Source organism: Neopsephotus bourkii, unplaced genomic scaffold (genome assembly GCF_033783945.1).
Source record: "Neopsephotus bourkii isolate Nb327-2 ecotype Australia unplaced genomic scaffold, CSIRO-AGI_Nbou_v1 NB_1765, whole genome shotgun sequence".
Classification (NCBI taxonomy): domain Eukaryota; kingdom Metazoa; phylum Chordata; class Aves; order Psittaciformes; family Psittacidae; genus Neopsephotus; species Neopsephotus bourkii.
The window spans coordinates 10,715,666-10,737,850 of record NW_026902239.1 but is presented as its reverse complement, the minus strand read 5'-3'; the positions used below and the strand labels follow the sequence as shown (position 1 = coordinate 10,737,850).

Below are 22,185 nucleotides of genomic sequence, written 5' to 3'. Positions count from 1 at the left end.
CAGCTTTGGGAAGTGAAGTGTTTTTGGAAAATACCAGCTAAAAAGACCGCGTGTAACCTCAGTGATTTTATATTTTTCACCAGTGCCTGACTGATTTGGAGCTGTACATTCTTATGTGGTTTTCTTATATTCAGAAGGACCCTCCTGTGTTTTGATTTTCCCCCTTGTCCCTGGTGCAGTCAGTGGGCACCACCAAAAAGTGCCTGGCTCTGGCTTCTGTCCTCCCTTCAGGTATTTATATATATATTGGTACGATCCCCCTGAGTTTTCTCTCCTCCATGCTGGACATTCCCAACTCTCAGCCTCTGTTCATATGAAGGATGCTCCAATCCCTTAGTCGTCTTCATGGCCCTTAGCTGGACTCGCTCCATTATGTCCCTGTCTGGTTTATGCTGGGGAGCCCACACTGGACCCAGAGTTCTGGATGGTTTCAGAACTCAGCTCTTTTCTGTGTGGGTATCTATTCAATCTGGACTGAAGCTACTGTTATTTTCTTTTGCTAAGAGGGATTTACATGGATTCCACTTTCATCTTAGCAAGAAGAGATTTGCATTTCTGTGTTTGATCTTCCAACTCCTTGGATATGATTTTTCAAGAGTTCCAAAAGTGTGATTTTAGGATAGACTATAGCATCACACTACTTTATTACTGACATATTCTGTTAGCACAGTAAACAAATTAGCTTTGTCCTAGATATGTATGATAAAGCAAATAATTATTTATTTGCCCAGTCACTGTGTATCATTGTTTTTTATTAGCAGGGTTTCCTCAGTAGCAGCTAACACAAAGACAGCCATGCTTATATGGCTTTAAAAAGACAGGGGATTGATGTGTGAAGTTAGAATTCAACAACAGTGATTGATGATCCTCTAGAGTAATAATCAGAATGACAATTCTTCCTTAAACAATATTGAAATTTCCTGGGCTCCCAGGAGCATTTTATGTGTGTGTACCACCAGCGGGCATTCAGGAGTGCAGAAGAAGGGGAAAGCTGAACTTCAGTTACCTCATAAGAAACCATATCTTTTCAAGACACCAAGGGCTGTTCGAGATAAAGCGTAGCTGAGCAGTTCAGACTAAGACTTTCTTGAAGCTGAAAGGCTGAAATAAATCTCCATTCTGTACTATGACAACGACATTTGAACACTTTTTGGAACTGGAAATAGATCTGTACTTTTGGGAACTGACCTCTTGAAAATTTGTATGCTGCATAGTTCATGATACCTCTACTTTTAATAAAACATAATACTTATTACTGGATCTCAAGGCAGTTATTCAATTTCCCCAGTAATTTAAAGCTTAATTATTTTACATTCTAGATCTCAGTGGCTGTCCTCAGCTGATTTTTCTTAAATCAGTATCCCTCCAATTTTACAGTTCAGTTAAATTCTCAGGACTCTCATTTGCATGGAGTAACAGATTAAAATTGAATGGCTAAAATGATTACTGCTCTTAGTGCCTACTGCAGCGATGGAGATTGATTCTTCATAGCATAAGGAAGCATATGGCTTGTGAAATAACTCTTGAATCACTACAGTTTTCAGTCTATTGTATTATTGTAAATTGAAGCTGATAAAGTGGTAATCCAATTTTAAGGCATTTTGTCTGAAACGGAGAGTTGTATTTTCAGAGGAGCTTTGGATAATAAATTGTAGGAAATGGTTTACAAGTTCTCAACTTACAGGAAAAAAAAAAAAGTGAATATTCTGGTTGGAGAATTGGTATCTTTTAACTCGTTAATCTGTGGGCATTGCAAAGCTATGCGGGGCTGTTTGAAAGCTGCCGCAACAAGGAAACTTACATTTTTGCCTCTCTGCAGAACCTCTGTTCACCCTGTCCAGACCTTCACCCCATTGCCAGGACCGGTATATTGATGTACCACTAAGGATAGTCAGTTCAAATGTAGTTTCTTGCAAATTTTGGCTGAAGCCAACACAGAACTAAAAATCTGTCGGTTGGTTCTGGTTCTTCGGGGAAATTGTTAGTTGCTGTGATAGGCAAAAATTATATGAAAGGCATAAGATATGGTATTTAATTACCCTATTTGAGTTTAGGTCTGCAAAATCAGTCATGACATATGACAATAAAACATGGGTCCTCCATGTAGGAATATTTTACATTTCTCTTTCTCTGCCTTTCTGCACAAGTTTTGAAGACGGGAGAGAAAATGAACATGATTAATATGTTTTTCTCTTGTGCACCATAGTAATATCTTGATATTCCTCACTGAATTACTTTCAGTTTAATCTCTCCTCTTCTGCTCATCACTTTTGCCTTATTCTATGGTTTCTGCCTTGTCATTGTTTCTTAAGTCATTGTCTGAACATTATCCCCAGATTTCCATTCCTTCCTTCTGCTGTGAAGGAAATGTGAGACAGCACAAGAAATCATATTTTGGTTGAATAAAATAGAGCAAATAAGTGTAGCTCACTTAAGGCAATTCTAGATATATAGCCTACATACATCATGTCAGTAATCCTGTGGTCAGTGGTCTTGGCAGACTCCAAGGGCTGTTCGGGCATCAGAGTAGCCTCACTGACTAAAAGGATGTGGGTGGTACAAGCTGAGATGCTGGTGTGGCATTTCATCTCCTTCTGTACAGTCCCTGGCTGAACACCTCTGCCTTTAGGAATCTGAAAATGGAGTTTTTATGAACAGTTATTTTCTACATTATTTTTATTCCACCAGTATTGTGAAAGTATTGTTAATATATTTATGCACAGGAGTTTGCACTACAATGTTACTTCCATTTGTCTGTAATCTTAATCTAGTAAGGCATTCACAAGCTGTCTGGAAATGGATATTTTTTCCCCCAATGAGAATTTCTGCAGAAGAAATTACCATCTGATAATTGCATATTGTAAAGAATGATTTTCGTCAACAGAAAATAAAACAGGATAGAAGAACCTGCTTCTACCATCTTTCTTACTGTTGTTCTGGTTTTGCTAATCTGGAAAATAGCATCACACTTTGAAAAAGTTTTGGTGTTTTTCACCCTTTTAAATATCTCATATTCCAAATGAAGTGTTACTTAGAATTAAAAAAGAGACAGTGTCGGTAATTGAAAAAAGAATTGTCCTAGGAAACCAGCATTTTTCATTTCCTTTTTAAAATTAAAGCTTTTATTTTTCCAGGTTGAAACTAAACAAGTGAGCCAAAGGAAAAAAAATACCCAAAAGCCCAAGCCCTTGTCAAAACAAGCAAAAATTGCTAAATGAATTTCACACAATTTCTAATTAAAACACTAAAAAATATAAAGCCAAGACCTCTTGAGGTTAATTTGCAAAAATAAAGTAATTTCTAATGAAAATGAGAGGGTTTGTAGAAAATATTTTCTTTATGAAGCCAATCTAATAAAAAATAAAAAGAGAGCATGATCTAAGCCTTTTATCCAAATAATGGGAATACAAAATCTATGTGGATTTTTTATTATATTTATATATAAACATGCAGACATATGTGGTCAGGTGGCTTTTATAGCCCTATCCACCTAATTAATTTAACCAATATATATTTTTAAATGAGTATCATATTGAAATGGAAGATGGAAGATTATTTGAAATTAAAACAGATACTTCAATAAAAAGAGCAATATTCTCACTGGGTGGATACCATCTCCTCATCTCATTCAATTTAGCATATTTCTGTATGAGTTGTAAGATAAAACGACTAGTAGAAATTAGAAGGACGATTGCCAAAAGTCAAATTGCTTCACTGGAAGCTTCTTAGCAAAATGACAACATCCAGTTTTAGACAATTAAATCTTATTTTGTAGGAATGTCATTGAATGATGTTAATTTGCCTTTAGGTAGTGTTCTTTTGGTTGAACACAGTAACAAATTTATTTGGGCACACTTTGTCTTAGAAATGATTCAACATTGTTTGATAAAAATGAAAAGCTCAAGCTAGGAGAGAACAATGTCAGTCTTGACAAGGGAAATCACTAACACAGCTACTCCAGGGATCACGCAAAATTTCAGCAATGTTGAAATCTGAAATTTTTTCTTGGATCTGAACCTTAAAGAGCTTTGACACAGAGGGAGAAAGGTGAAGTCTCCTGTTGTTACAGACAATACGATGCTTAACTTCCTCATGATTTAGTAATCTTTGTCTCAAAATGCGTTTAGGTTGTTTATTTCCACCCCTAGAATTATTGGATGTTTGATAATTCAAAGCTGTCGACCAATTACCAGTCTAGCTGTGTTCATGGTGATCTTTTTCTCATTTGTTTAGATGTCAGTGTTTTCGTTTGTTTTGAAAGGTTCTTTCCTTACCTGTTGTTTATTCTCCATAGTGTGTTTGTAGGTAGCATCTGCCTTCCAGTATTTGTTTTCATAAATAAACCAATCCAAAGTTTTTAGACTCCACAGATTCACTTTCCAGTTTCTTTACCATCTTAACATACCACTGTATAGTACCTCAGCCTAAAGTCATGCCTTGAGCACAGGTGATCAGCCTTGCCATGCAAGTTGTTTTATTTTGAGACATTGCCATTAGCCTTGTCAAGGATGGATGCCTGCAGGAAGTTTGGTATTAGGAATGCCATGTTATTTCATACCTGCAGTGAAAGTTATCGTTTGGGAGCAAGACTTGGGTTTCTTTTCCTGATGTGGATGGCAGTGGCTCTTGGTTCCTCTGGTATCAACTGCTGGAGTACTAAGGAAGTGGAATATTCCTTCTAATCAGAGCCTTTTCTTTCTGTGATTTTCCACAGTTTCCTGTTTAACATGCTAAAAATTAAGTTTAGTCATGCTGCATCTTGCATCAGATAGAATGTTTCAGTGTCCTTCTAGGGGAACTTTCCATTATGAAGATACTATTTTGGTTCATCATAAATTATTTTTTTTTCTTTTTTTCCTGAAGTACTTGACTTTTTGGAATAACTGGAGGAGACCTGAATTTATTATTTCAGGAATAACTCTTAAGTGACATTTAAGATAGTAATAGTTTAATATGCCATATTTGAACTTGTAATTTTTGTTATGAAGATACGGTTTGCACAGTGTTGACTCTGTAGCTTCTTGCTGCCTGCAGATGCTATGGCCTGAATTCATCACAGCACTCAAGCAGTCTTAAGTAAAACATATGAGTGTGTTCATTTTATTTGCCTAGACACTCTTTCAAAGGATGCCTCTAGACTGTCTGCAAAAACAGTTTCACTGCTCATAAGGACAGCAAACCCTCAAACATGACCCCAGAGCTTATGTGCCCAAGCACTCTTGCAGTGTTAGTATGCAGCAAGATGTTTATAGATGGGCTGTTCGCAAGTGATGACCATGCTTGTGAGGCCCTGATGTAGCTTGGGCTGCCAGTGCACCTCTGGGCACACAGCCATCCCAGCAGCTTCTAGGACATCATTTCTAAGAGCTGCGCAAACAAATTTGACTTCGCTATTGACTTCAGCTGGCAGGGCTAATTCTTTAAAAACAAAATTCAGAGGTTAAAATGTAGACATGATACCCAAGGACTGGAGAATGCTGTGACCTTTAAGAAGTTCTTTAATTTTTTACATTTGGTAATGATGAAAAAGGTGAGTCATTTTTATTTTCTCTGTGATAACAGTTCTGACACCACTAAGAAGACTCACACTGATTTCACTAGGAATTTGACATTTTCCTCTCTTAGATACTGTTGACAATGTCGTATACTGATTTTGCCATCATTACATATGCTGTAAGAGTTTCTGCTGGCCACAGCAGAGAGTGGGACCCTCTGTGAAACCCTGAGAACTGGGTCAAGTGACAGCTAAGCCCAGCACAAGGTGGCATGTGGTTCCCAGACAGCAGAAACCTGGCTTCTTAGCAGGGGTGACAGCAGACAACAGCAGCTGGGTCCTTGGAGAGGAATCTTGTAGAGACAGGTTGTATAAAATATGTCATGCTGCACAAATTATGTCATGTGGCAGGGATGTAAAACTGCTGTGCTGTGAGTGAGCAGAGCCATGTTATCAGAGATGGAAAGTTAGTGAGGCAGTTTGCTTGGGATCATTCTCCAGCACTGGCTTATAGATGTTTGAGGAGAGGTCAGTTACTGCCGTGTACTGATATTCACCCAGTCCTGCAAACAGTAGTGTAGGGGTCTGCCTGTTCCTTGGCAGCCCACTATTAATTGTCACTTGTAAGCCTTGTATCACAAAGATTGCGGTCCCTATATTAACTACCTGCTTCCCTGTGTCCATGCCATGGCAATGGCCAAAACTGTGTTCATCGAGGCAGGTTGTGCTCTGCTGCATAAACAGACTATTGCGAACACTAAAAAATTCCACACAGTGTATATAGAAATTGTTCTTTATAGTGATTTAGTAATACCCTTTCAGATCTATTACTTTTCCAGTCAAGTGCATAGCTCACTTCATGGCTGATCTCCATTTCTTACTGTTTTTTGGCATGGGATTCCTTTTACTTAGAATACATGTGATTCATGGGTTACAGGCTTTTCTGTTGAAGTGCTATGTGTCTACAGTGGCAGTTGTGACTGCCACCACACTTGTGACTTAATTTACATAAAAACTCACAAGGATCAGTGATATACAAGAAATTCCTACCTGCTGTTTGTGTAGGATGGCCATCTGTCTGGCAAGTCCCCATGTGGAAGTCAGATATGACTGAGAAGACCCAAGCAACCCTCTGATGCGTTTCCCCAGCCACTGTAGGGTTTCTTATTCTACTTTTTCATTTTCTCACCAGTTGCTGTTGAGATTGAGTTTAGGGATCTGCATTCAGCAGCTTTTGAGTTCTAGTCCCAACACTGTGTTCAGTGCAGAATCATTCTTATGAAGTCACCCTTTTTCTTTCTAGGCCCAAATTTTGGGGGTTTCTAATTACACCTTAGGAAGTGATCCGGAATTTGGGCATGTCAGGTCGGTCACAGAAATTGATAAGTACCTGATTAGTTAGTTCTGGAAAATGCCTTTAGTATTGCTGAAAAACATTGAGACAAATTGGCTTTTAATATCAAGCGGCATCTTCTATTTGAGGATCATTCTACATATGTTCATGATCCTCCATGTAAGCGGTTTCCAAGATTCAGGAAAAGATCGTGAACGTGTCAAAGTGATGCTTTCTAAAGATATTCCCTATTATCTGCTAGAAGTTCAATATCTTTTAAAGATACTGGGTACTGACAAGTCATCCATCCTGAGCCCATGGTAGAACACAAATACCTTTGGCTCTCTGCTCTGAGTCTGTGTGTATGCATGGTTGTTGAGATCTTGCATTCACAGGTTGTCCTCAGTTTCTGTGTGAGACATTTTTTGAGCAATAAAGAACAAACATTTCATAACTTGGTATGTGTAATTTTTTGGGCACTTGTATTAATTTTAAAGGTTACAAAATCATGCAAGAAGGCATGCAGCCAGGAATTGCTGGTTTGCTTTATTGTCTTCCCTAATATAAAAGTGATCCCCATAAACCTTAACACAGTTACCATTCCAGAGTTAACTCCAAAGATACAGAATCATAGAATAGTTTGAGTTGGAAGGAGCTTTTAAATGTCACCTAGCCCAAACCCCCTGCAATGGGCAGGGACATCTTCCACTAGAAAAAGTTGCTCAGAGCTCTGTCCAACCTGATGTTGAAATTTATCTTTATAGACATCTAGATGAAGATAGTACAAGATGCATCTGAAGCTCTAGTGTGTGGTATGCATGCTTTCCTGCATGGTACACAACATGCTGCAGCAGACTTCTGAAGCAGCAGCCACAATAAATGAAATAAACACAACCTTCTGTAGATGAATGGTATCCCCTCCAACTAAAGGTTAAGGTGTCATCCAGTGATTTATCCTTCCTAATGGATTTGCTGGATTGCTGTGAGAGGGACATAAGTTACTACCTTTTGTACATTAAAAGTTGTGTTCTCAAAATGGTGTTTGGAGATTTTTGATATTGAGCAAGGGCAAATTACATGTCAAATTATCAACCATCCTGCTTGACATTTACTCAGCTCTGACAGGAACTTCGGTCAAGATGACACTTGTTTTATTTCAAAGCTCTTGCTAATAACATATTTCTGGAGAAAACCTGTAATATAGGCTGTTAATGGCATTGACTGTTGTGCTGTGGCCAGCCAGATGTTAGTGATGTGTGTTGTAGCTTTCAGACTCCCTGTAGATTATTGTTAAGGTATTGCCTCCTTGCTTTCATCTGATAATCCACCAGGTAGTTGCAATTCGGAGACAGGTGATGTCCTCATGTAGAGACCTCCAGTTAGGAATGCCTGCTGGCATTTGTGTGGTATTTTTGAGGAGGAAGTGACGTCTTCAGGCTTCATTATTCCCACAGGTCTGTACACATCCCCAGAACTAAGGAGCTTTCTTGGAACATGCACTTTTTCAAAGTATATTTCTATCTGGAAGCATTTCATGAAAGATTTCCTTCCTACAGTTCTTGCTTTCCTTGTCTGACAGTTCCTGATTGGTTGATACAGCGTATGCTTTTTTCCTGGTCATTTTTTTGCTGTATGCTGTATGACCTTAAATCAGTATGCTTCAAATGACATAACCTGAAAACAAATGGGGACATGTGTCAATTTACAAGCCTGTTTACACCTCTTGCTTCCTTGCTCAGTGCTGTAACTCTAGGTAACAAGGAGATGGCAACAGCTTATTTCATTGTTTGTGCGTGCGATAAACGACACAAAGACAAAATGAGGACATGCAATGAATTTGGCAGTAGTATCCAGGACAGAGTGGTTGCCCTCTTCACACTACCAAACTCTCTGGTGTATTCTCTTGAGTTAGAAATTGAAAATGCAGATCGTAATCTTCTGTAGTGAGTTGTATGCCCCTTGTGGTTTTTCAGCACGGAGAGACGTGCTTGTTTCAATAAAGATTCCTACATTATCAGATTCCTACATTATCATTCAATACAGATTCCCTACATTTAAGCTACCAGAAGGCCTCTGACTATGTGACAAGAATTACTGTCATGGATATTGCATAACAGTTTATGCATAATGTGTGATGCATTCTCAGTTGTATGAAATATGGAGGATATTAGAGACATCTTGAGTAGTGGTTTAGATTTACACTTCTTTTTTTTTTTTTTTTTGAGGTGGAAATGAGAGGGACATTTCTAGTGCTCTTCAATGGCAGTGGAAGATTTGAGATGGTTACAGTTAAAAATTAATGAAGTCCATAGAAGGGGAAGAGAGAAAAGTATATTTCATAGATGGATTATGGCCAAATCATGAATACTTAAATCATTTCTGGAAGTTAGAAATGCCATGCTGTTATTTGAATACCATAGCTGCCTCAGCATGCTTCCTCACTGCTCTGTCCAGAGTGTGTTGCTGCTTGGTATGGAAGGCTGGAACTCAACAATTCTGAAGAACATTTCTTCTTTTTTTAAGGTTTATTATTAAAACTAAAGCATTCAGGAAAAAAAATAATTATCTGATGTATGGGTAACTTCTCTTGAAAGCTAACTCACATTTTATGTGTTTGTTTTTTGACAAACAGGACAGCTTTCCAGCTCGGTTTGGAGGAATACATTTCGTCAATCAGCCGTGGTATATCCATGCTCTCTACACAGTAATACGTCCCTTTCTAAAGGAGAAGACACGAAAAAGGGTATTCTGTTTAATTGTCCATTACCTGGCAGTTGTTCAAGCAGGTGTATCATACTCTATTAGAGTAGATATACACAATATACCAGCTTGCTATTGGTGGAAAGCATTTAAATGCATTGGCACTGTAAAGAGTATCTTTAAATGTTTTGGAAATTTATAGAGCACATTCCTTTAAGGACACAGTCAAGCAGTGCATTTAAATGTATTTTAATGTAAGCATGTGCTTTCTCCTCGGGGTTATATAAAAATACTGCCAACATTACCATTTCTATTAAGATTATATTCAATTTCCGTTACAATTATTTATGTCTTTCTTTTTAAGAAAAGACATAGTGCGTACGAAGTCCTTTCCTCATGTGATTTCCTTGACATTAGCATGAACTAAAATACACAGCTGGTATATAGTATTTTTCAGATACTGAATTGAATAAAGCCAATGAAAAGGAATTTGGGTAGATGCATCTGTGCATAAGCACGAACAGTCTCTGAGATGTTGCTGAATTTGCATCATTTGCATCAATGCAATTAAGTTAGAGCTTGGTGGTGATAGCACAGAGAATGATATTATTTCTGTAACAGGAAATTTGTCACCCAGGAAAACACAATCAGCATCATGTACAAAGCCACTACAAAGAATGTGATGATCCTTTTTTTTTTTTTTTCTTTCAATGGGATCAGCTCTCTAAGCGACTCTGCATTTTTACTCCTCAAACAGTCTACAAGGGCCACAATGGTCCTTGGCATGTAACTGATTTTTACTGACAGATTCTGCTTGAGAGGCCTCTGTTATTCACAGGTTTTGAACTATAGATCACAAAGCCTTTTATGTAAGATCTGTTATAAATATGCAAATGGAAACCCATTTTGCAGGGTTCAGTTGCACTCAGTTGACTACAGCTTCAACAAAGAACATTATAGTGCCAGATACGTTTGAGCCCTTTTTAAGTCAAGTGCTGTATATGCATACCCAGGGAGTAAAGTACAGCTCACGGGCATGTTATAACATTAAAAATAAGTGACAAGGCAGTTGAACATGGGTGCTTATCAGTTAACATCTAAATTTTTATTTAGACGTCTGAATCAGTGGCATGTATTTTCAGAAACACTGACTATTTACAACTGTTTTTGCCTATACTGAATACCTATAAGAAGTGTTCTGGTGGTTAAATATTGATTTAGAGTCCAAAACTTAATGTCAAAATGTGAAAGTTATGCCCGGCACATAAGATTTAAAATCGGCTTTGAAACTACCATAAGAGGCGGAACAAATCATTGTGAAAAAAGCCCCCAAACCAAACAGAGTTTTCATCAGAATTTCATCAGGATCATTATTTATCTGTTTTGTTTATCCTGAATTGTTTTGTATTTGTTAATATGTCTGGTGGATTTGCAACTGATGGCTATATTCCGATAAATGTTAGTACTAGGCATGTGTAAAAACAATTGCTAAAAACTGAAACACTCCATTGGAAAGGCACCATAAAACAAATTACTTTCACCATTGATATTTGGATAAATTCCTTTCTGTCATGGAATAACATTGTTGGGCTTGCATGCTCGTATTAAGCTTCCTGTCTCCCCAGCTGACTGGAAGATGGGCTGAAATAGTCAGTGCAAGACAAGCATGTATTTGGTCTTTTTGTCTTTCATCCTTTTGAATTTGACTTTTGATAAATAGGGGTTATACCCCTGTCAAGGGGTCTCTCCAAGGTGAAGTGGAATGTGAACTGATAGTGCTCAATTGTCTGTGCTCACACCTCTGCTGTCCTGTGAGGGAGAAAAGGCAGTCGGCAGCTCCTAAGAGGCAACATCCTACCTTGGCTGCTTCTGTGCTAATCATTTAAAAAGGGTTGGGCACTGCCATTCATACTGCTTAATTCTATGGACATTTTCTGTCAGCGCACTGGCCAGTGCCAAATGGTACTTTCTTAGACACTGCCCAGGAACAAATTGGGGTTGGAATGGACCAGTGAGAAGTATGGATGAGGTGAATTTGTTCTCAAGATGAAAGGAGTTTAACCATACGGATGTGAACTCCTAATCCCAAAGGGTGAATCCTGGCCCATCTTACTTGCATGTCTAAAAACAGCTGCTGTGAGCATTCTGTGCATCCATACCCAAGAGTAAACATTTTCTCCCAGTGGAAAGCTTGTAGGTCCCTAGTACCTGTCAGAGAAGGCTGTCCAAATCCAGAGGTGCTCTGTTTCTAGTGCTCATCGATCACACATTCCAGATATCTGAGGAGAAACAATAAAGTTAAAGATAAATACAAGTATTTATATACATATATGTCATGATCACAGAATTGTAGTATCACAGAATAGTTAGGGTTGGAAAGGACCCTAAGATCGTCTAGTTCCAAGCCTCCTGCTATGCACAGGGACACCTCACACTAGACCAGGTCGCTCAAGGCCCTGTCCAGTCTGGCCTTGAACACTACCAGGTATGTGTAAAGCATGTGTGAAAATCATTCTATGAGAACATTGATGAAAAATATCAAATAGCCCATTAACTATTCCCTCATTGTTGTCACAGGAATTATTTTACTGTTATTACTTATTTCATATATTGTCAAGTATGGATGGTAGTTCCTCATACCACTATATTAAGGAAGAAAATCTTTAAATCTTTCTAGTGGAATTTTCATTACCCTGTACTATTTATGTTACTTATAGAACTTATGGCTGAATGCTGAAAATGAATATATATTCCTTAGCATACATGGTGAATGTTAATTTTATTTATTATGTTCTTAATTTATTAATTAAATTCACAGAATGAAGGAGAGCAAATAACAGACAGGAAGTCTGTCTATCTAATCTTCCATCCATCTAGTTCTCAGACATCAATTCTTACCCTCCTTAAGCCCCTTGCACTGCAAACATTTTAAGTCATTTATGCTTTAATCACTTTGTAGGTTTATGAATATAGTATAACCATGCTTATGACAGGGGTGATATGTGCCTTGGTGGCCATATCTGTTAGCCCAACACAGCAAGAATATTGTAACTGTACAATATCCTCTAATAATGATGATGTAATTTGGGCTTTGACTGTTTTTATGAGATTGCTTTGTTTTTACCTGCATGTGTACTTACAGATATTCCTGCATGGTAATAACCTCAACAGCCTGCATCAGCTAATACACCCCGAGATCCTGCCTTCAGAGTTTGGAGGAATGTTGCCCCCCTATGACATGGGGACATGGGCAAGAACACTGCTTGACCACGAATACGATGATGACAGTGAATGCAATGTGGACTCCTACAACACTCCAGCAAAGGATGTAGAAAAGGACCTCTCTCCCAAATCGATGAAAAGGTGAGTTAAAGGTACTGTGGTCTTCTAGGATTGCCATAAAGTTCACCTTTGCCTTTCTTTTCTTTTATGAAGCTGCAGATAGTTCCCTCAGTTTATTGTTACACGAGGACTGCCTTTTTTCTTTTTTTAAGAAAATCACTGTTGATTATGGGCCATAGAATTGATTATTATCCATGTGAGCTCAGTGCAACTAATTATTTCTGTGGTGCCATATAGGTAGTGTATGAAGTAGTGTGTTCGGAATAAGCTGATATCCCACCCCAGCGTGCAGTACATGTAAGAGAGGCAGTGCTAGCTGAAGTGAGCCTTGGCTCAGAGGGTAAATTGCGGCCAATTATCCAGCTGGGTGGTGATGATAACTCTTACTTTCATCATAGCCCAGTGCCTGGTATCCACCAACTTCTAGGTCCCAGGTCATTTACAGTATGTGAACATGCTGTAAACATGTTAGTCACAGTGACTGCACACAACATGAGAAAATGTAGTAACGAGAACCAGGACAAAAATCAGTACCTTTGTTATACTCAAGTCTGGTAAACATCCTGACATTATTGTATTATATTTGAGAAGATATAGTATAATTGCTGCTGTATTTTACCATTCAAAATAAAGGCAAGTATAGGTAGAGGTTAGTTACCTTTCCAGTAACTATGGAAGCAGTGAGGTGATTCACTTGGGAGGGGTAAACATGGTCCAACCTTGCCAGGGCAATAGAAGAGAGAGGGGGAAAATTACAGCAATGCGATAAAAAAGGTTGAGCAGAGCAGCAAAAGTAAGAGTGCAGCTCACAGAGGGTAGGCCTAGCAATGAGCCAGAAGAGAACAAACAGGGCACAAACCAATATATAAACTCATTAAAATAAGGTATGAATACGATATCCTGAGAATTCAGTTTCAGATGGCATTTGATGTAAAAGTGAGAGAGACTCTGGAAGCAGATAAAACAAGACAAAATATTTTCAGACTCCTCAGCCAGGAAGATGATTTTGGCTGGAAAATGCTGCACAGATTGGGGAGGACAGTGCAATTTTAAAGGGAGATATTTTTGGGGAAATAGGGAAGAGACAACAGGAGATTGCCATAGGAATAAAAAAGGAAAGAAACAGTGAAGTTTAAGGATTTTGTGTTGCAAAAAACCCTACAGTGCATCAAAAGTGGGAAATAGGAAGACACTGGGTGGGTATGAACTAGGATAAGAAGCTAAAAATTGTCCTGAAACCATATGGCACAGATGTACAGTAATAGAGAAAATGGGACAGCAAAGAGCCAGAGGAAGGGGAAAAGTGAGCAATGCATTTATATATGATTTGTATGTACTAGACGAATTATGAGGTAATAGAGAAGCTGTCTTGGAGAGAAGGGTGGAATTTCAGAGCTGAGATACAGAAGTTTTACTGTTACAAAATGAAGTCATTAGAGTGAATAGCTCCATCCAAGGATGCAACAAAAAGCCACGAGAACACTTGAGAGGACCCGTTGGAGCAGACTTTTTCAGAGTATGAGCAGATCAAGTATATTTCATTAAAAATTAAACTGAAAAAAAACCCAACCCCAACTTGAATTCAGCACCTGATGGATTGTTTTTTTCAGTTTAAAACCAGTTAGTGTTTTATGCTAGTACAAAAGGTTGTTAACATGTAAAAACCTATGAAACTGAAAATCTATGACATTGACTTATGTCAGTGAAAAGTGCCTAACTTGGAACAAATTTCACAAGCATCTAGCAGATCTTAAAAAATTATTCAATTTTACTTGCCTTTTTAAAAATATTTGTCTGAAAGAATACGTTTCTTAAACCAAAATAGTTCTGAGAATTCATTTCTTTGTTACTCATTTTTGGCCAGTATGCTATATATGCTGACGTTCCTCCAGATCTTCTTGAACTTTTGGTGGATTGGATGACCTCAACTTGAAAGGCAGTTTGATAATGGGGAGGGTGGTGGAGATAAGAAATTAATCCCATCTGTAGCACAAACCTCTGGGGAGAAAATGTTTGCATCAGGTGGCACCAGGTAGCTGTCTCAGCAGTCAAGTTTAGCCTGTGGGTGTGTCCACCAGTGGCTCTTGGATGAAGAATCCAGCTGGAGACCTGCTGTCCTTTTCTCATCTAGCCCTGTAGGGCAGATGTCTGTGTTGATCAACTTTGCAGAGTATCTGTGTGTGACTTTGGTCCCTCACCTCTGCTGTGGGACTTTGTAGCACAGTCCTGTCCTACTGTGTTTTGTGAGAATTTATTCAGTAATATCTGTAAAATTATTTGGGAGATGCAGACAAAAGGTGCTGTAGACTTACACAAATGTTTTTCCTTTTACATACCTTCATTCATAAATTACTGCTGAATGGAGTGAAACACAGCAGTAAATGCTGATTTAAAACAGAATCAAAATTATTTCTTCTTCTTCTTCAAGGCACTAGGGCTCCTGGGCTTGCAAGCCATAGGTCAGGATTTATTCAGTTCCATTTTCACATTTGCCTTGGCATTGTGGAGTTTGGAGGCCCTGGGAATTTATGGACAGAACTGCCTCACTGAGAATTTGAGGCCAGTTTTCCAGCCTTTCTGGCTCCCCTTCAGTTCCCCGGATGAGAACTGGAAACCTTTGCTGCTCAGACATTGGCAGCTGAGGAAGAGGCTCAGCCCCCTATTAGTACTTACATTCAGTTCAGAATCTTTGAAATTAGTAGGCTGCCATAGCATTTTTGATCTTGATGAACTGGATTTTCCAGGAGTACAGCTTCCCACCAGCAAATTTGCAATCAGCTTTGCATTGTCATGGTACCATGTGAAGATTTTTAAAAAAAGCATTTTAAATTCAGTGATCTGAAGAGTGTTCTAGATGAGGGTTGTGGTACAACTTCAATTAAAAAAAAAAATTTAACTATGTTTATCACAAGACAGACCATCAGATTTTAAAATCTATTTTTCTTCATTTAGTATGATTAAGAGAATGTAGTATTATCAGAAAATGTCCTTGTGTTTAAAGTTTTCACCTAGGCTGTAATTCAAATAGGTTTTTGTGGTTTTGAAGTTGTGTTCAGATTTTTTTGTGGAAGACCAAATTGTCTCCTGCTATCAGCATCATTCATTGGTTTTTTGTAGATGATAATAGTTTAGAAGAGTGAGCAACTGACTCTGTACGCATATCTTAGGAGACGTCAGTTTTCTCAGTGCCCTCCAAATGGACAAGTCTGTAGCAATAGTGCAGTCACAGTGTGGGTCCACTGATCAAAACAGATGCCTGTGTTGTAGAGACATACATGTGCTCTATCCATCCCAGTCTTCTTTACAGAAGAGAAATATGCATGAGATTCTAGCATGAGATTCATCTCACTGAAGGAAATGTCTAAAAGGGGTTGCTTTTACTGTACCCGTGTCTGCTTTTTGACAAGCTGAGACACAGGTGATGGAAGACCTCATATTAACGCTATAGACTTTGTTTTTATGGAAGCATTTTAATTTTGCTGGAGGTTGGGGTTTCCTCTTTTTCCCTCACACATTGTGCTGAATCAGAGAACCTGGGAAAATTTTACAATCATTGAATTTGCCCTTACCAGCCTTTCTTGTTCTATTTAGTTGAGCCAGTGAGTTTGACAATTAGGTCCACCGCTCCATAAATCCTACTGGCCATGGCAGAATTCCCTAGGGCTGGCTCAGGATGTTGCACTGTTGCATTGAAGTGCTATTCAGAAAAGGAGCAACTTGTGCTTCCAGCTAACACATGCCACTAATTGCAGTGTGCCATTAGCCAGCTGGGTGGCTGAATTGTATCTTCTTTACCAGCGTGGTTCCATGTAACCTTCTGGTAAAGAGGGTCAGTGCTTAAGTCAGTAAAAAAGATAGCTTACTTTGTCCTTACTTTGTCCTTACTTTGTTGTGTGCTGAAGAGGATCCATTTTATTCTAACATTTGCTCCTATATCCACAAACAGAGCTTTTGAAGCCATGTAATCACTCCATGAGGGTATTTTCTAACCATTTGCAATGATCAGATGATTGGGTGATGATGTACCATTATTTTTAAGCCCAGGCAGAAATTAAAATAGACAAAACAAGCTGGTTTACCCTCATTTGTCTTGATCTAGAAATGTCAAATAAACTTGTTATCCCTCTGCAGATCTCAGTCAGTTGTGGATCCTGGAGTACTGAAACGCATGGATAAGAATGAGGAAGAAAACATGCAGCCTTTACTTTCACTTGACTAACGGTTTCTGACCATCGGACATGAACTGAGGTGGAAGGCGCTGCCTCTCAGCAACAAGCAAACCATTGGGAAAGAGTACCAGCTGGAATCCTATTTACTTATGTTAATGTAGCATGATGGCAGCAGGCAGCAGGTTTTACTATTCTGCCTGAATTCTGGATGTGAAAAAGAAGAGGAGAAAAGAAGGAAAATAAAATGAAAAAAAAAAAAAAGGAGGAATCAATAATTTATTCTGTAAGTGCCAACTTGTTTGTAAATACGATATAATCCTCCAATTTGACTTTGTAAGTTATGGTAAACAAATGCTATGGAAATTAATGACTATTAAATATGTCAGTGAAGTGCACCATAGAAAAGAGAAGAAAATGTGTGTGCACTCACACATGCACACACATACATGCAGAGAAACACATACCGGACAAAGAAAAATATCAAAGCCAATTAAATGTCCTTCTCATAGGAAGCCATATTGCAGCTAGTGTATTGACTGCTATTTTGTTTTCTCTTGCAATGCTCATATAGTGTACAAGGATAAAGAGGGAAGAACTCAGAGATGCTGTAATCAGTCGAATATGTCCTAACTGTAGGAATTTATTTCCCAAATAATGTTATGGTTTAGGATTGTGATTTATCATCAACCATGTAGCATTGTGAAAAAGGTAACAGATGAGCTGGAAACAACTCTTTGACAGCTTTGGTTTTGGCTCTGTGGATCTGTGAGGTTTCATCCTTAACTTTTCATTTACAGTTTGCAAATAACCTGGCTTGTTACCCTAATCTGGGTGTTGTCATGTGGGACACATTGGAGTTACTTCTCTTGCATTTTGGGTGCACGTCAAGAATTTTTCCAGAACTCTGTTCTCCGCTGGAATGAGAAAGTGGTCTTCTAAATACAGCGTAATAACTGGTATTTGAAGTAAAGCGTGACAGCAGAGGTTAAAAGTTAATAACTGAATTCTGTGCACTGGGAGACGGGATACATATATATATATTTCCCAATCTCTGCCAAGCATACAAGGTGACATTGTTAAGACAAGTATATTTAATTGAAGGTTTATACAAGAAATCATACCTATTCAATGTACTTAGATATATTATAGATTGTATATTGAGACAATGTCATTATTAATAGAGTAAGACTTTCCATAGAACAACAGCATCCCACTCCAAGCAAGGATTAATATGAATAAGTTGTAGTCAAACATCTCAGCCTATGTGTTTAGGACACTTTTGTTTTGGTTGTATTGTAACTGTATATATTGAACATGTGCCATACTAGGGAAATACATTTTACCTCAAAAGGGCAGCAGCTTTTGCTAGGGATTGGATAAATCACCTGAACCACAGGGACTGTGTCATCTTTGTGTGCTGGTACATGTGCAGCCTGTTGTATGCTAAGGCAAGAATGCCATTTTGTATTAGGACTTAGTTCTGCAATCAGAGTGAGAAGACACAGGGTGCCCACCAAGACATCTGTGTGGTCAGGTATTGTAAGACCATGTCTTACAGTAATGCAGGGATTAGTTAAGAACACACTAACCACAGTGGAGGAGACAGCTCTGAGCAAGCCTGCCACCAGAGTTTAAAGAATTTCTTGTATCACATCAGTGATCGCTGAAGTTTCAGCCACTGATTGTAAGTCACCTCTCCTCACCCAGGATGATTGCAGCTGTAAGATTTAATAGGTTGGGATGAATTAAGAGACAGGAGAGTGAAATCTTGGAAGTGTGTCATCTCAAGGGGTTAAGCTGTAACTTCTGTGGTGGCAGTTTGGTATTTCTCAGGGCTGAGAGAACGCTGTCTCTTACAACATCACCCTAGATTAGCCCAGGCAGCACACCTGATAAAGCTTTCCTACTTTGCAGTTCATTAGCAACACTGATAAATAGCATATGCCCCAACATGCCAGTGCATTAAAGGAACTTTGATTAAGGAACTGAACAAGTCGTTGCCTTTCTGCTCTTCTAATTTCATGATACATGTGATGAAATGCAAAGAGAAAAGATAGGGAGCCTGAACATCTTTTCAGTCTGTCCTACAAGTTTTCAGTAGTAGAATTGGTTTTAATACAACTTCTATGGTTTGAGAGACTTAAAAGATTGATGAATTATTATATACTATTTTATTCAGTCCTATTTTTCACATACCTTGTAACATCATGCTGGCTATGTGCAATTTGTCTCTAAGATTTGCATAAGTGCTGTATTTGAATGTATGTTATATATGCCCACTCTTACGGTTACTAGAATAGTATATTGTCATCAATCTGATTTTTAAATCCTTATCAGATAAAACTCTAACATTGGTAGAAATTTTCTCCTTGTAAGGGCTTCAGGATATAGTCAGTATCCCATACGTATGCAAACTGTGACACAGTGGTGATCAAAATCTTCACGGGCCAAATTTTGTTGCAAACCAGGACAATGCTGACTTCAGAGTACATAAGTTGTCTGGTCAGTAAATATAGATGCCTCTTACGTCCCCACAGAGCATCTTTGTAGGAAGATGCATCTATCTGCTCAACTGTATGAAGCTTAAAATTTGTTTTGAAGCTTACAAATTTGTTTTGTTTGCAAATTCTTTATTTATGCACTTAGATGTAATTTATGTAATGTTTTCTGATGCCTGATTTCAACTTCAAGTTAATGAGTATTAATATATTCTTTCCAGAAAGTGAAAGTAGGATATATTATAATTTTGTGTAACTGGGACCTCATCTTTCACCAAGAACAAAAATCTACTCTTCAACAAGATCCTCACTGTTACAGAGTTGGGCTACAGATCTTCTTGTCTGCAGCTTTTATTTCACTGAAGGAAATTCAGTTGTGACTTTGGATAAAAATATGAAAATTGGTAAGAAAAATAATTATCCTTTATATGCTTTCAGTGTTCTTTGAAGGCATTTCTCTTTTACACATCAGGGTACAAAAAAGGATTTTCTTCACCTTTCCCTTGCTTGTAGAAAATCTTTATAGGTAGGTCAGTTTTTAACAGATTAAATTTGGACTGATTTTTTTCCAGTCTTTATTGTCATAGGAATCAGTGTCTAATTTTTATAGCAGAATTGAAATGCTAAAAATAGAATTCAAATGCTTGGGAAGGATTCTTAATTTCTTACCTTTGTTGTGTACTGGGTAAATAAACCTTGTTGTAATTATGCATGCCAATATGCACAGAAAAAAATATCCTGCTATATAACTTAGTGGAAAAAACAGATAGACCTCTCCAAGAAACTAAATGAAAGAAAAAAAAAAAAAAAGAGGAGGGGGGAGGAGTGAGGGGAAGAGGAAAAAGAAAGTGTAAAATCGATAGTTTCAGCAAGATGTAAAAATAACCCCTTACATGGTGTCTCTTCCATGAAGCAAATGTTTAAAAATACGTAGAAGAATTATGTAAACTTCCATGTCCAAAGCCTTCCTTCTGTAATCAAAGATGTCAATAGTCTCTTGGCTCTATAAGCCAGGTAATGTCCCACTATGCTCCAATATATATATAGGGTCCCAATAGTTACTAGTTGTAAAATAGTTTAAGATGTCTTTACAGAAATGTAAATTTACTGTATAGCATATTTAAAAAGATGTTTTGCACTGTATAAACATGCTATGCCTAAAGGCGAAAGGTATTTGTAAAGACATACATAAACTAAATATGGAATTAAAGAAAATAGAAGAGACCTCAGGAGGTCATTCATATGTGGAGGAGCAGGTTTGCTTCAATGTCTCTCTTAAAGAATTGTTTTAGCTCAGTACCTTGCATGGAATGCTCTTTGTATTATTTAATGTTTGTATTATTTAATTAGAAAAGCCTAAGCACATCTGACAAAATTGCATCCTGACAGTATTTTGTTCACACATTTTATCTACCTGTTTTGTTTGGGAAATTCAAAAGTTTGCCAAGTGTCATAAGAACTACCCTTTAGAATTACCTGGGAAAATCTTTGCAATAAGCTTTGGTCATGTCCTTGTTATTATATTGTTTCTGTTATTATCAGCCTATGTATTCATCAAAATTTTTGAAAAAAGTCGTGTTTGAAAGAGCATGAAAGAGAGAAATGTTCAAAATCAGGCTTCAGGATTTTCTGAAGAATATTAAAGTAATTTTGGGAGGATGTGCTGAATTTGGTTTTAATAATTTTGCTTGCCTATGGGGAGTGTCCTGCTGAGCTATCAGCTTTGGATGCCAGGACAAATCTGGAAGACAAATGTCAATGTGAAAGGCAAGAGCAAATGTCTCAAAAGATTGTATTGAAAAATCAATCATGTGGCTAGCTGTATCATGTCCTTATGAAGAAAGGAATTTTACAAGTAGCTTATGAACCTGTATTTGTGGTGCTGAGAACAGTACTTTTGTCTCCTGTTTCTCAGGTAGCAAACCAGAAACACAGCCAGTTAAAGACATTAAAATCTCAATGGAAGATATTCACATTGTGTTTATATATGCCAAAAAAAAAAGAAGACAGACACCTTGATCCCTCAGTCTGGTTTGAACTGCAGGACAAAATAATGTGTCCTTGTGTTGTGTGAGAAGAATGTCTGGTTCTTCAGTGATGCCTAGTTTCTTTAGAAACCTAGCTAAATATTTTACTATGAGAGTTTTACAAACCAGGGGTGATCTGCTTTCCTGTGTAGTTAAATCTGAATGTGTATTTTACCACTTCTGCTAAGCAAATAGTAAACACTAAGTTTTTCCTTTAAATTAAATACTTCTCTTCCTATATAATTGAAGAAAAAAAGGTAGTTTACTCTGAAGACCCCCGAAATGAAATCTTGGATGCATTCTGAACTTGGTCAGGAAGGATCTCCTTTTTAGGGCCTTGAAAGATACTTCTTGTGTATTAACTATACAAGGAACACTGGCATTTTACTCAGAGGCATGCTTAAGTGACCACAAATGAAAGTGCAAGCCAGGTAGATAGAACCCCACATCCTGTATAGCCTTGTAACCTTAAATGATCATGTCTGACAGGTCTGTATTTAGCACAAGGACTTGGACCTCAGTCTACATTTCAGCTTTCAGTTGTGTGGGAATTTTTGTCCTATCAGCTTTTGAGATCTTCATTTTTCCCCTTTATGTGGGTCTGTTGTCACAAAATGGCATT

At 37.9% G+C, this 22,185-nt stretch overlaps 1 protein-coding gene across 1 annotated transcript in view; it reads left to right on the top strand.

Moving 5' to 3' along the window:
• The window catches only part of CLVS2 (clavesin 2), a 51,121-nt gene extending 31,643 nt beyond the window's left edge, over positions 1-19,478 (top strand). The window contains exons 3-5 of the mRNA XM_061378177.1: positions 9,460-9,570; positions 12,670-12,890; positions 17,001-19,478. Coding sequence (XP_061234161.1) covers positions 9,460-9,570; positions 12,670-12,890; positions 17,001-17,088 — 420 coding nt within the window. The 3' untranslated portion in view covers positions 17,089-19,478. The remainder of the gene's footprint in view (positions 1-9,459; positions 9,571-12,669; positions 12,891-17,000) is intronic.
• The last annotated feature ends 2,707 nt before the right edge of the window (positions 19,479-22,185 follow it).